We start from the raw sequence: 14,054 nt of genomic DNA on the forward strand, positions 1-14,054 counted from the left end.
TAGTGCATTAGTATATGAGTGTTATTTTTAGTGCATTAGTGGGTGAGTGTGTTAGTGTTAGTGCATTAGTGGATGAGTGCATTGGTGTGGAGTGTGTTAGTGCATTAGTGTATGAGTATGTTAGTGTATGAGTGTATTAGCTCTAGTGCATTAGTGTATGAGTGTATTAGCTCTTATGCATTAGTATATGAGTGTGTTAGTGCTTTAGTGCATTAGTGTATTAACTCTAGTGCATTAGTGTATGAGTGTGTTAGTGCTTTAGTGCATTAGTTTGAGTGTGTTAGGGCTAGTGCATTAGTGTATGAGTGTATTAGCTCTAGTGCATTAGTGTATGAGTGTATTAGCTCTAGTGCATTAGTGACTGAGTGTGTAACCCCCCTGTGTCTGTGCTGCAGGCTTCTGTCGGGGAATCCTCTGCGGTGCGGCTGTGAGAATGTGTGGCTCAGGCAGTGGCTGGGGGAGGAGTCTGAGCACCAGGACCTGTACTGTGTGGAGGCTGACGGCAGGACGTGGCCCCTCTCCAAACTCTCTCTCCCAAACTGCGGTAACTGTCCCTTCCTCCTCGCGTCTGACACTTAAACTCCTCCCCTCTGTCCATCAAACCTCTCCCCCCTGAACCTTAAACTACTCCCCTTCCTCCTCCCCTCTGATCCCCAAACTCCTCCCCTTCCTCCTCCCCCTTATCCCCAAACTCCTCCCCTTCCCCTTTCCCTCTGATCCCCAAACTCCTCCCCCTGAGCCTCAAACTCCTCCCCTTCCTCCTCCCCTCTGATCATCAAACCCCTCCCCTTTCTCCTCCCCTCCCCTACTGCCACACAAACAGATGGACATTTCTTACACACAAGCCCATAACTTGTCATCATTTTCATCTTTTTCCTTCTTTCTGATCATTTATACTTGAAGCATAATATTATTACAACAGTCCAGAAATTCTGTATTTATGTGTGATTAAAAATGATAATATTAGTCACTCATAAAAATGAGGAATTCTTCAGCTTACCTGTAATTGTACAGAACCTCAGTTTGAACCAACCATCCAAAGTCCTGCAATAAACAGAATATCCTTATGAAATGTGGAATGCACACACAGGTACACACAACAGTAGTTGCGTGAGCTTTAAAAACAATGTAGATCTTACGAGTCCAATAATAGGAGACGATTAATCAAAGGATTTAGAAAAACACCAGGCAGAACATCAATAACTCTCTTCCTCTATACTGTTTACTGTCATTATCCAGAACATAAACCTCATTAAAATTGATGTTGTTTCTGTAACATAATGTAGTATAATATAATAATAATATGATAATTGTCCCAAGACAATTATGACTTCTCTATGGAATGACTGTTGATGTCAGCAAACTACGTAGGGAGGTCAGGCGATGTGATTTAGACTCTCCCAAAACCTGTTACTTTATTTGATGGTATTATGGAAAAACAAAAATAGCACACGTAAACAGTAGTGAACAAGGGATTTGCTTTGGAATCGACTTGTTAAATGTTGGCTTTCGTTGTGCATTCATAATTTTTTATAATTTGCGTGGTCTTCAGGTCTGAGCTGTCTTTGTGTGTGGGGTGTTCAGGTCTGAGCTGTGTGTGGGGTGTTCAGGTCTGAGCTGTGTTTGGCATGTGGGGTGTTCAGGTCTGAGCTGTGTTTGGCATGTGGGGTGTTCAGGTCTGAGCTGTGTGTGGGGTGTTCAGGTCTGAGCTGTGTTTGGCGTGTGGGGTGTTCAGGTCTGAGCTGCGAGTGGGGTGTTCAGGTGTGAGCTGTGTGTGGGGTGTTCAGGTCTGAGCTGTGTTTGGTGTGTGGGGTGTTCAGGTCTGAGCTGTGTTTGGCATGTGGGGTGTTCAGGTCTGAGCTGTGTTTGTGTGCGGGGTGTTGAGGTTTGAGCTGTGTGTGGGGTGTTTAGTTCTGAGCTGCGAGTGGGGTGTTCAGGTCTGAGCTGTGTTTGGTGTGTGGGGTGTTCAGGTCTGCGCTGTGTTTGGTGTGTGGGGTGTTCAGGTCTGAGCTGTGTTTGGCATGTGGGGTGTTCAGGTCTGAGCTGTGTTCAGGTCTGAGCTGTGTTTGGGGTGTGGGGTGTTCAGGTCTGAGCTGTGTTCAGGTCTGCGCTGTGTTTGGTGTGTGGGGTGTTCAGGTCTGAGCTGTGTGTGGGGTGTGGGGTGTTCAGGTCTGAGCTGTGTTTGGGGTGTGGGGTGTTCAGGTCTGAGCTGTGTTTGGCGTGTGGGGTGTTCAGGTCTGAGCTGTGTTTGGTGTGTGGGGTGTTCAGGTCTGAGCTGTGTTTGGGGTGTTCAGGTCTGAGCTGTGTGTGGGGTGTTCAGGTCTGAGCTGTGTTTGGGGTGTTCAGGTCTGAGCTGTGTGTGGGGTGTTCAGGTCTGAGCTGTGTTTGGGGTGTTCAGGTCTGAGCTGTGTGTGGGGTGTTCAGGTCTGAGCTGTGTTTGGTGTGTGGGGTGTTCAGGTCTGAGCTGTGCTGGTGTCTCCGTGCAGCGTCTCCCTCGGTGACGGTCAGTTCCTCCAGGGTAACGGTGAAGGAGGGGGGCAACGCTGTGCTGAGGTGTCACACGTCGGGGGTGCCCCGCCCCCACCTCTTCTGGAATATCAGCCACCTCGTTTCCAGCTATGAGGTAATACTCCAATAACAGTACTCCATTACACAACTCCACCAGCACTACTACATAGCATAACCAGCACTACTCCATAGCACAGCTCTACAAGCACTACTACATAACGCAACTCCACCAGTGTGATTTTGAGTGACAGGTGGGGTAATGGCAGGGTTTTTGAGTGACAGGTGGGGTGATGGCAGGGTTTTTGAGTGACAGGTGGGGTGATGGCAGGATTTTTTGAGTGACAGGTGGGGCTTTGTGTGTGTTCCACAGGTGATAGACTCAGACCTGGCGTCGGAGCTGCGGCTCACTAACCTGTCCTCTGGAGACAGCGGACACAGCGTCACCTGCACTTCCGAGAACGTGGTGGGAGAAAACACCTCCTCCGTGGTCCTGGACATCCTGTGTAAGCTCCCAGCATCCCGCTACCTTTATCTCTCTGATCCAGAGCATGGCAGTATAGCTGGCTGAGGACTCTGCTTCAAGCCTGAAGGACAATGAGTGTTTCATCATATTGCAGCGCAGACCTGTGCCACTAGTGCAGGAAGTGGCACCTTACTGAACCTGTGCCCCGTTCTCTTCTTTACTGAACCTGTACCCCCTTCTCCTCCTCCATACTGAACCTGTGCCTTCTCCTCTTCCCTCCTCCCTGCTGAACCTGTGCCACGTTCCCCTCCTCCTAACTGAACCTGTTCCTCATTCTCCTCCCCCCACCTCACTGTAGTTCCTCCGGAGATCACCAAGCTGACGGACGCCGTGTCGGACCACCACTGGTGCATCCCCTTCAGCGTGGCGGGGAACCCCAAGCCGGAGCTGCAGTGGCTCTTCAACGGCGAGCCCCTCCCCGAGGGCGACTACATCAGCACCCAGATCCACGACATGACGGAGAACGAGTACCACGGCTGCCTGCAGCTGGACAACCCCACCCACGTCAACAACGGCCAGTACAGCCTGCAGGCCCGCAACAAGTTCGGGAAGGACGAGAAGTCTATCTTCTCCCACTTCATGAAGGAACCCTGGGAAAGTGAGTCTCCTAGAAACAAACAGGGAGAGGTGTGCAGGAAGTAGGCTCATAGTGTGGACTGCTCGGTACGAGGAAGTGGACCGTTTAGGGGGAGAGGAAGTAGACTGTACAGGGGAGAGGAAGTAGATTGTTTAAGGAGAGGAAGTAGACTGTTCAGGGGAGAGGAAGTAGATTGTTTAAGGAGAGGAAGTAGACTGTTCAGGGGAGAGGAAGTAGATTGTTTAAGGAGAGAAGTAAACTGTTCAGGGGAGAGGAAGTAGATTGTTTAAGGAGAGGAAGTGGACTGCTCACAGAGAGGAAGTAGACTGTTCTAGGAGAGGAAATAGACTGTTCAGGAAGAGGAAGTGGACTTCCCAGGGAGAGGAAGAAGATTGTTTAAGGAGAGGAAGTCAGCCTTTCAGTCCATAGATTGTATTAGGAATGATACTTTATTTCCACTTCTAGTGACAAAAGAAATACCTTGATGCATTTAAAAAAAAACTGTTTATTTGTTCTCTACAGATGCAACAGGGTCAGATGCTGCCTATTATGGTGAGTTTGAACAACTTGACTTGAAATTCTAATTCAAAAAATTAAAATATAAGTTCAATTTCCATTTCATTTTATTATGTATTGTATGTATGCCATACTTAAATGCACTGTACAAAATTTAACATGTGCTATGCTTGTTGCTTGCAAGGCTTAGCATTTTGTGATGCCAACATTGCCTAAGGGGACTTAATATTACACCTATCCCTCAATTAATTTCCTGTGTTTTCTCTTTTCTCTTTGGCTGTCTCCCCTGTGTTGCTTTTAGATCCCACCACAGGTATGAATGTGTGTTTTTTATTTACCTTTTTAACAGTCACAAACCCTATGACTAATGGAAGGTATTGATGGTTGAGAAAAATAACTTCGTAGTAACAGACACACACACAATAACAGTGTTGGTGTATCAGACACACAGTAACATTGCTGTGAGGATAGTAGCGCTGTTCATGAGAGTGCAGACCTCCCAGACAGACAGGCAGCGCGTAATCGTTGCCGTAGATTCCAGACTATCCTTTTCCCTGCTCCCCTGAAGGCCCTCAGTCCTTTTCCCTTAACATGAAAATACTATTTATTAACGGCTTTCATGTAGTGGTGTTTACGTGTGTGTTTGTGTTGGATTATGTGCGTTTTTATTGCGTTAATGGTTTTTTCTCCCTGAACAGAGGATACGCCTGTGGACCCAGAGGACAGCGCAGCGGTGAGTCTCTGCTTCCTGTTGCAGTAACTTGATCTGCGAGAGTGAGACGGCCCTGGATCGGCCAAAAAGCACACTGACTCAGGCCAGCAGGGCAGGAGAATCACAGGCCAGTTACGACAGCCGTGATTGGCTGTTGCGGTGTCAGGGGGCATGACACTAATCAACACGCAGAGCTGTGATTAGCCGTTACTGTACCGGGAGGTATAATGCTAATGAGCATGCATGGTTGTGATTTGCCAATTGTTATTGCAGTAGGTATGCCGCCGGTAAACAAAAAGGGCTGTGATTGGCTGTGGCGGTGTCAGTAGAGCAGCCGTTTTCCTGTTTTCGTAGGTGTACGTAGTGGTTGGAATCGCGGCTGTCGCCTTCACTGGATTTGTCCTGATGTTGATTATCCTGAAGTTTGGAAGGAACTCTAAGTTTGGAATCAAAGGTAAGGCCCTCTCTCTTGAATGTTACCGGATGCAGGTGGATCGTATTAAGAGTTTATAATTCAGTTCTGCACATAGAAATGCTGAATAGTTTGCTAATTGTTTTATTGCATTTGGAGAGGAATTTGCCTCTCCAGCTATAGAAATGCACTAAGCTACTTCAGGGCTCCTGCTTCTTTTTGTGTTTAACATCCTCGTATTCACACGTTATAATGTGAGGCTAGTCCCACACGTAGCGCTCTTTGCTTCTGTTGGCCGGTTTTCATGCAGTCTTAATGTAGTGTGTCCTAACAGATGTTATTAACCCATTAGCGAGCGTGCTGCATCCTTTTCTAAAACTCTACCTGTGACCTGACTATGCACCCCCCCCTGCACAAGCCTCTGGGAGTGAGTCTGTGGCCTGGGAACCGATCCATTTCTACATTTGGGGGGGGAGATGCTGTGCTCCGCAATAAGAGTAGATTGAATTGATGCATCGCATTTCAAGAGCCTCTAAGCGCTCGCCAGTGAAGGGGCCAGGCCGAGGGAGTGGGGCTTCATCTTTTAAACGGTCCGGTCCTGCTGCCCCCTTCGATTACGGTGTGTTTTTGTGCGCTGGATAGAAGTGCGCTGTGTGTTAGTGGCAGTTGGAGGCAGTTAGTGCCGTGTGAAGTAGTTGGTGGCAGTTAGAGGGAGTTTGTGGCAGGTGGTAGCGGTTATTGGCAGTTAGTGGCAGTTGGTGGCGCACGGTGATGTTCACAGCAGTGGTGGAGCTGAAAGCTGAGCTTGGGGGCGGTTAGAGCTCTTAGAGGGGTCTGTGATTTGGGCGGATCGACTGGCGCTCACCGGTCGCTGGCGTAAAGGGGCGGATGTGGGGACGAGGCTCCCTATCTGATCGGGGCACTGCAGCGCCAGCCCATAATCCCGCTGGGGCCCGAGTGTTTATGCTGGGGGGAGGAGCCATAGTGTCACCTTTCAGCATCAAGCGCCACATCACTCTATATACAGAGAGGAAGTGAAACCTGAAGACTTCCTGTCGCACATGAGGTGTAAGTGTGTGTGTGTGTGTGTGTGTGTGCAATCGTGGGAGGGATTGGGGTGGGAGAGTGTGTGTGTGATTTGGAGTGTGTGTGTGAGAGTGGGTGTGTTATTAATGATTCAGGAGGTTAGGTTTCAGGTTTCTCTGGGTTTGAAGGTTCACTACGCGATCAATAACTCCCTCTCAAGGTCAGAGCAATCTCCTCCGCTGCCCCCCCCCTTCCTCCATGACTCCATGTCCCAGAATGCTCAGCCTCACCTGTTACTCAGGTGAGAGGAGCGTGGTCAAGCAGGGACGCCTCAGCAGTATGTCTGGGAAGCAGGAATGATCTAATGATGCGTTTTCCTCATCCCCAAGCATTTACACGCATGTCAGAGGTCAAAGGTCAGAGAGGCAGGAGTTCTTCCTGAAAGGGGTGGAATATTCGGGACGAGCCCAGTGACCCCTGACTGTGCTCGTACGCCCCCCCCCATGTGCATTCTGTAGCGCCAGGCAAGGGTGTGGAGGGGTTTGGGATGCTCTGCGGCTGCATCGCATTTCTCTCTGAATTTGCCTGAACTAAAAATGAGGTCAGCCTCCCTAACCCAGCCTGGGTTAAATCATCCGGTTTCTGTTCAGGGTCCTAAAACGCGCTCTCGACTGCAGGGATCTCGCTTCAGCAGATCAAGCACGAAAACCCATGGAGCAGGGTTAGCTTCTGTGGCTAAACCCTGTTATTCCCCTTACTAACTCCCACTAATACAGCCTAACCCCAAACCTGTCTCTCACCTGTGTGCTCACAGGTGTCGCTCCATAGTTAAAGGCATGGCATGTAGAATGCTCGCAGTATCACAGCTCAAATTCCTCTCAAACAGCCATCTCCCCATGACCCCACCCCTTCCACACCCATCTCCCCATGACCCCACCCCTTCCCACACCCATCTCCCAGTGACCCCACCTCTTCCACACCCATCTCTGTGACCCCCCTTCTACACCGTCTCCCAGTGACCCTGCCCCATCCCACACCATCTGTGACCCCGCCCCTTATCACACCCATCTCTGTTACCCCACCCCTTCCACACCCATCTCCCAGTGACTCCTCCCCTTCCCACACCATCTATGTGACCCCACCCCTTACCACACCCATCTATGTGACCCCGCCCCCTTCCACACCCATTGTACATTTCTCTCCTGCTTATTATTTGTGTTTTTTTCCTTTGTCTGATTGCCATGTTTTTTGCTCCTTATTATTTGGTTTTGTTTTGTTTGTCTCCTTCAGGGTTTGTTTTATTTCATAACGGTCCAGCCGAGGTGCTGGTGACCTCACAGCCATCGAACCCGGGGCCAGAGACACGGTGACCCCTCCCTGAGTGGGGGCGCATACAGGAGGGAGAGGCAGAGAGGGGGACACTTTCTACTGTACTGTGAAAATTTGCTTACAATGAAAAGAGAGAGAGATATGCTAACAAGATATAATAAACATCCCCACCCCAGTTCCTTAAAACCCAGTTCCTTGAGACTGATCCAGCTGCACAGACACTCTGCAGCCCCCACAGCTGAGCTGCGCAGTCACTCTGCAGCCCCCCAGCTGAGCTGCGCAGTCACTCTGCAGCCCACCAGCTGAGCTGCGCAGTTGCTGCACTGGAGGAGTATACTGCATGTGCAGCTGGCGCAGGCTGACTGTGACCAGAGAGCACAGCTCCGGACCTCAGGCGACGCCAGGTGAGCTGCCAACTGTATGAGCTGCCCTGAGCTGCCCTGCTGTATGAGCTGCCCCTAGCTGCCCTGCTGTATGAGCTGCCCCTAGCTGCCCTGCAGTATGAGCTGCCCCACTGACCTGCATTGAACTCTGGGAGTTATCACCAGCCTCCACTGCTTTTGCTTCCTCTGTAATGTGTAGTCATGCCAATAAAAACATGTTTGAACTGAAGTAAACAGAGAGAAAATAGGAGTAGTTATGAAGTTATGAAGCATTGTAAAGCAGTTATGTAGTGGTCATGGAGTATTATAAAACAGGTAAGAATCCCACGGAGGAACTCCAACTAATCAGGGGAGAGATATGGTGGAGACCATCCAAACAATAAGGAGAGATATGATGGAGAACTCCAACCAATCAGGAGAGATGTAGCGGAGAACTCGAGCCAATCGGGAGAGATATGGTGAAGAACTGGAGGAGTATCCAATCAGGGAAGAGAAATGTAGTAGAACTCCAGCCAATAAGGTTGAGGTATGTTTGAGAGGAGGACAGCTCTCTGTGTGCTGTGTGTAGATTAATAATTTAGGGCACAGAGACAGGACAGCATTAACCCACTTCCTCGTCTGAGTATGTTCTGTGCTCAGGGGAATGGGTGGGGCAGGGCAGCTAGGGAGTTCCATACATGCGGAGCTGGGGCAGTTTGTACAAGAAATGGGAAAAATGTCCACCTTTCGACTGCATCTGTCTTTCTCTCACACGCATTCTCCTGCACACGTACACACAGGAGCCGAGTAGAAGGATGTCAGGAGCTGGAGGAGCAGAGTGTGGAGCAAGATCTCCTAATCCACATGACTGCCTCCACCCTAATCCCCATTACTATCGCTGCTGCTCCCCCCAATCCCCATTACTACCGCTGCTGCTCCCCCCCAATCCCCATTACTACCGCTGCTGCTCCACCCTAATCCCTATTACTACCGCTGCTGCTCCACCCTAACTCCATTCCTACGCTGCTCCCTAATCCATTACACGCTGCTGCTCCCCCCTAATCCCCATTACTACCGCTGCTGCTCCACCCTAATCCCCATTACTACCGCTGCTGCTCCACCCTAATCCCCATTACTACCGCTGCTGCTCCACCCTAATCCCCATTACTACTGCTGCTGCTCCACCCTAATCCCCATTACTACCGCTGCTGCTCCACCCTAATCCCCATTACTACCGCTGCTGCTCCACCCTAATCCCCATTACTACTGCTGCTGCTCCACCCTAATCCCCATCACTACCGCTGCTGCTCCACCCTAATCCCCATTACTACCGCTGCTGCTCCACCCTAGGAGAGAATGTGTGTGTGTGAGTCTGTTTTTTTGTCGATTTCCTTTTCACTGCTTATCTTTTATGTTTTTGTTTTCAAATTGTCAAACAACAAGTTATTCTTATTTTTAAAGGTTTATCGATGAAAATATAATCTGGTCATTAGATTGTTCAAATGCGCATGTACGCGCACACACACACACACACACACAGAACTGCGCAGTTCAGGGCAGCTTCGTGGTGGGGGATTCATATTTCACTGTCTGAAAATATTTCATTGAGGACATTTCAGGGTCACCATGGAGACGGTTTCATCTTGTGACTTTAGATATTTTGTGTTCTTTCAGTATGATCTTCACAGTTATGGACATATTCCTTTAACTGGTAGTTGTGTGTAATTTTCAATCTTTAAGATTAATTCATTTTATGATAAAAAAACAAAGTTTTTAGGAAATAAAAGTTATATGCATCTCACTGAATGTAAATGCTAATATGTATTTTTATACTGTTTTCTGGGAAGTCTTTTTGATAACATTTTTTCATATTAATATAAATGTTGCTACAGTCAGGATGTACACATCCCCAGATAAAGGACACATGCATTTGCATTGTAAATATCTTCTGTGGACTGGAATGTAATGCATATGCATAGGAATGTGCTCTAACCACACGGTCACTATAGCAAGTTTAAAGTGTTAATCCAGCTTTGGTGAGGAAAACCTGGTTTTAAAGGTGTGTGTGCCTTGTAGACTGACCTGTATAGGTGTAATAAAAGCAATAAAGTAGAGGTGCTTAATGACTGTGTTTTGGTTCTTTGTGGAGTTAGAAAGCCCAATGATGAACCAGAAAACAGTAGATGCAGTGATTTTCTGTTTCGCTGCTGTAGAGTGCAGTGTGATACAGGACAGGGCAGTAGAGTGCAGTGTGATACAGAGCAGTAGAGTGCAGTGTGATACAGGGCAGTGGAGTGCAGTGTGATACAGGGCAGGGCAGTAGAGCGCAGTGTGATACAGGGCAGTAGAGTGCAGTGTGATACAGAGCAGGCAAAGTAGATGCAGTGTATACAGGGCAGGGCATAGAGTGCAGTTTGATACAGTGCATACAGTGAGTGTGATACAGTGCAGGGACAGAGTGCAGTGGAACAGAGCAGTAAGGGGCAGTGTGATCAGGACAGTAGAGTGCAGTGTCATACAGCAGGCAGTAGAGTGCAGTGTGATACAGTGTACAGGGCAGTAGAGTGCAGTGTGTTTAACGGCAGTGGCGTAGAGTGCAGTGATAAAAGGGCAGAGGCAGTAGAGTGCAGTGTGGATCAGGGAGTAGAGCCAGTGAACAGGCAGGCAGTAGAGTGCAGTGTGATACAGGGCAGTAGAGTGCAGTGTGATACAGGGCAGGGCAGTAGAGTGCAGTGTGATACAGGGCAGTAGAGTGCAGTGTGATACAGGGCAGGGCAGTAGAGTGCAGTGTGATACAGGGCAGTAGAGTGCAGTGTGATACAGGACAGGAGTGAGTGCAGTGTGATACAGGGCAGTAGAGTGCAGTGTGATACAGGGCAGGGAGTGAGTGTGGTGATACAGGGCAGTAGAGTGCAGTGTGATACAGGGCAGGGCAGTAGAGTGCAGTGTGATACAGGGCAGGGCAGTAGAGTGCAGTGTGATACAGGGCAGTAGAGTGCAGTGTGATACATTCTTGTATTTTATTATGAAAACTAAAGCTACTGTTATCAACTAATACTCTGCTACTTATTTCAAACAATGAGTGATCCGAATAATTGAAATGAACATATTTTGTGTAACTTTAAATTACAGGAAGTCGTGATGCACTGGTATCTGAAACTCTGCTGTAATTGTGTATTTTTTGGTGGGGATAAAATTCCCTTTTAAGTGATCCGGAGTGACTTGACTCCATGGCAACACATTAGCAGGATTGAGTGGCAGTAATGGCCACCAATAAGATTGTCACAGCAGAGAGTGCATGACCTCCTGAAAGCCAGGGGTGTAAACCTGTCAATCAAACGGTGTTCCTCTGACCATGCCCCTCCCAAATGGCAACACACACACTGAACACAGAAGCAAATGGAACAAAACACACCTATTAGGCATGCGTGCATGTGTTAATGTGGATGTATATTTCTGTGTGTGGCGTGCGAGTGTTGGTGTGCCTGTGTGTGTGTGTTAGTGTTTGTGTGTATGTGTGAATGGGCGTTTCTAAGTGTTGGATTTCCTTCTGCTGTTCAGTGGTAGTTGTCCTGGAACCCCTCTGATGTTGGGGTTCAAAGGTCATTTTGCTCTGGACTCTTTGCAGGAAATGTTTCTCAGTGCCTCCACTACAGCCAAGGTGACTCCTACCTGCATAACCATCATGTGAGAATCAGAATCTATTTGATTAAAAATAGAGAATGGCCTCTATTTTTACACGGGGCCTCTGATATTGGCTGGGAATTCTATCTGCAGATTGCGGGCCGGGATGGGACAGGCACCGAGTCCAGTTCTGGGGGGGTGGGGGTGGGGATGGGGTGGGGGGGGTACAGTTCTGCTGCGTAATTGAAATCCTATCAGGATGTGGATCGGGTTGCCTGCCTCCCCCCCCACACACACACACTGTCCTGTTCTGGTTTGTTCCTCTTCAGGAGATCAATAGATCACATCCCCCCTCCCTCGCTGTTGATGCACGGGTCGGTTAACGCGGGGGGGGGGGGGGTTCTGTTCCACCCGATGGGGTGCACCTGTGTGGACGGGGCTCTGCTGTTCTCTCTGTAAAGCCCTGTCAGCCTGTAGTAACCGAAAAGAGCTCCACTTCTCAGTCTGATGCCATGTTAGTTAACATCGGTGGGTTATAGCACTGTGCTGCAGTTTAACCCTGTGTTAATGCACTGTGCTGTAGTTTAACCCTGTGTTAATGCTGACTGCAGTTAACCTTTAATGCACTGAGCTGCAGTTAACCTGTGTTAATGCACTGCACTAGTTTAACCCTGTGTTAATGCACTGAACTGCAGTTTAACCCTGTGTTAATGCACTGAGCTGCAGTTTAACCCTGTGTTAATGCACTGCACTGCAGTTTAACCCTGTGTTAATGCACTGCGCTGCAGTTTAACCCTGTGTTAATGCACTGCACTGCAGTTTAACCCTGTGTTAATGCACTGAGCTGCAGTTTAACCCTGTGTTAATGCACTGCACTGCAGTTTAACCCTGTGTTAATGCAGTGAGCTGCAGTTTAACCCTGTGTTAATGCACTGTGCTGTAGTTTAACCCTGTGTTAATGCACTGTGCTGTAGTTTAACCCTGTGTTAATGCGCTGATGTTTTGCAGTATGTATAAGCGTAACTATGCATAAATTCTGTATAATAGTATATTGTTTTTGGCAGTGTAATGATATGTAATATTTTTTGCCGTTTAACAGGTATGAGTGTCCATAAATACTGTATCTCAGTACTGATAACAGTGTGTTGGTAATGAGTGGCCATATATTAGTGAAAAGACTAATCCCATAGGAAAGGAGTCACTAATCCCATATCAAAGGAAACAGGATCAGTTTGATAAGGCCCTCATTCAGCACAGGTGTGTTTATGTGTCACTAACATGTGACACTAATGCGTGATACTAATGTGTGTCACTAAAGTGTGTCACTAAAGTGTGTCATCAAAGTGCGTCACTAATGTGTGACACGAATATGTCACAAAAGTGTATCATTAACATGTGCCACTAAGGAGTGTCATCAGAATGTGTCACTAAAGAGTGTCATTGACATGTGTCACTAAAGTATGACTCTAACAGCAGCTTTGAGCTTCTCATGGTCTCGCACACCTTGCCCTCGCAGACAGAGTTACCAGCCAATCACAGCCAGGAAATGATCCCTGGAAATGACCAATCGCAGTCAATCCTCCTCCCCATTCCCCCTGCAGACAATTGAATCGATACCAAGTGACGTGCAGTCATCGCTCTCGTTCACTTGAGCAGCGATAAGCAATTACCTGCCCCCGGCACGGCTCCCCGCGCAGAGACGGTGACACTGCGCCCTGCAGCTCTTAACGCACTTTATAACGATCACGGCGGTCGCGACCCCGAGCCTGCAGGTGACCAGTTCACCCGGAGATTCACTGACAGCCGTGCACCAAACCCCCCCCCCCCACTCTGCTGTGTAATGAATAGAGCTGTGTGCGCATGCCTGTGTGCGTGTGCGTGCATGTGCGTGCGTGTGTGTGCGTGCGTGTGTGAGTGCGTGTATGTGAGAGTGTGTGTGTATGTGCGTGCGAGTGTGTGTGTTTGTGCATGCGCGCATGTGCGTGCGTGCGTGTGTGCGCGCGTGCGTGTGCATGTATGTGTATGTGTGTTTGTGCGTGCGTGTCTGTATGTGCAGCTGCACAAGAACTTATGACCACACACTGACCCACGGGTGTTAGAGAATCTGCACCTCACGTTGCCGTGGCCTGAGTGTGCACTCGGTCTGCGACGGCGTGCTTCACATTTGCGAATATTTCATCATTTCCTGATGATGAGCAGCGTATTGACTGATAATCTCATTCTGTCAAAGAACACCCTGCGTTAACAGGATTTCAACGGAACAGCAAATCGTTTTCTGGGATTAAATATACGTTGTTTATTACGACGTGAAAGAGGGTATTTTTCAAAGATGAGACAGATTCCGCAAAAAAAAAAAAACCACCTTAGTGTGTTACGACTTCTTTACAGTGCAAGTCTCTTGCAGTATGAGCTCTGTACAGTGTAAACTCCTCACAGTGTGAACTCTGTACAGTGTAAATGCTTTA

The 14,054-nt window shown here is 48.4% G+C and overlaps 1 protein-coding gene across 4 annotated transcripts in view; it reads left to right on the plus strand.

Moving 5' to 3' along the window:
• Nucleotides 1-14,054, plus strand: part of ntrk2a (neurotrophic tyrosine kinase, receptor, type 2a) — a 29,678-nt gene that overhangs the window by 5,174 nt on the left and 10,450 nt on the right. For 2 of the 4 annotated variants that reach the window (XM_064297093.1, XM_064297094.1), the window contains exons 5-12: nucleotides 396-544; nucleotides 2,487-2,623; nucleotides 2,879-3,011; nucleotides 3,330-3,629; nucleotides 4,131-4,160; nucleotides 4,426-4,437; nucleotides 4,823-4,857; nucleotides 5,191-5,290. In XM_064297093.1, the coding sequence (XP_064153163.1) occupies nucleotides 396-544; nucleotides 2,487-2,623; nucleotides 2,879-3,011; nucleotides 3,330-3,629; nucleotides 4,131-4,160; nucleotides 4,426-4,437; nucleotides 4,823-4,857; nucleotides 5,191-5,290 (896 nt within the window). The remainder of the gene's footprint in view (nucleotides 1-395; nucleotides 545-2,486; nucleotides 2,624-2,878; nucleotides 3,012-3,329; nucleotides 3,630-4,130; nucleotides 4,161-4,425; nucleotides 4,438-4,822; nucleotides 4,858-5,190; nucleotides 5,291-14,054) is intronic. The other 2 variants (XM_064297095.1, XM_064297096.1) reach the window with 1 other exon arrangement.

This window comes from Anguilla rostrata, chromosome 10, assembly GCF_018555375.3.
Source record: "Anguilla rostrata isolate EN2019 chromosome 10, ASM1855537v3, whole genome shotgun sequence".
Taxonomy (NCBI): Eukaryota; Metazoa; Chordata; class Actinopteri; order Anguilliformes; family Anguillidae; genus Anguilla; species Anguilla rostrata.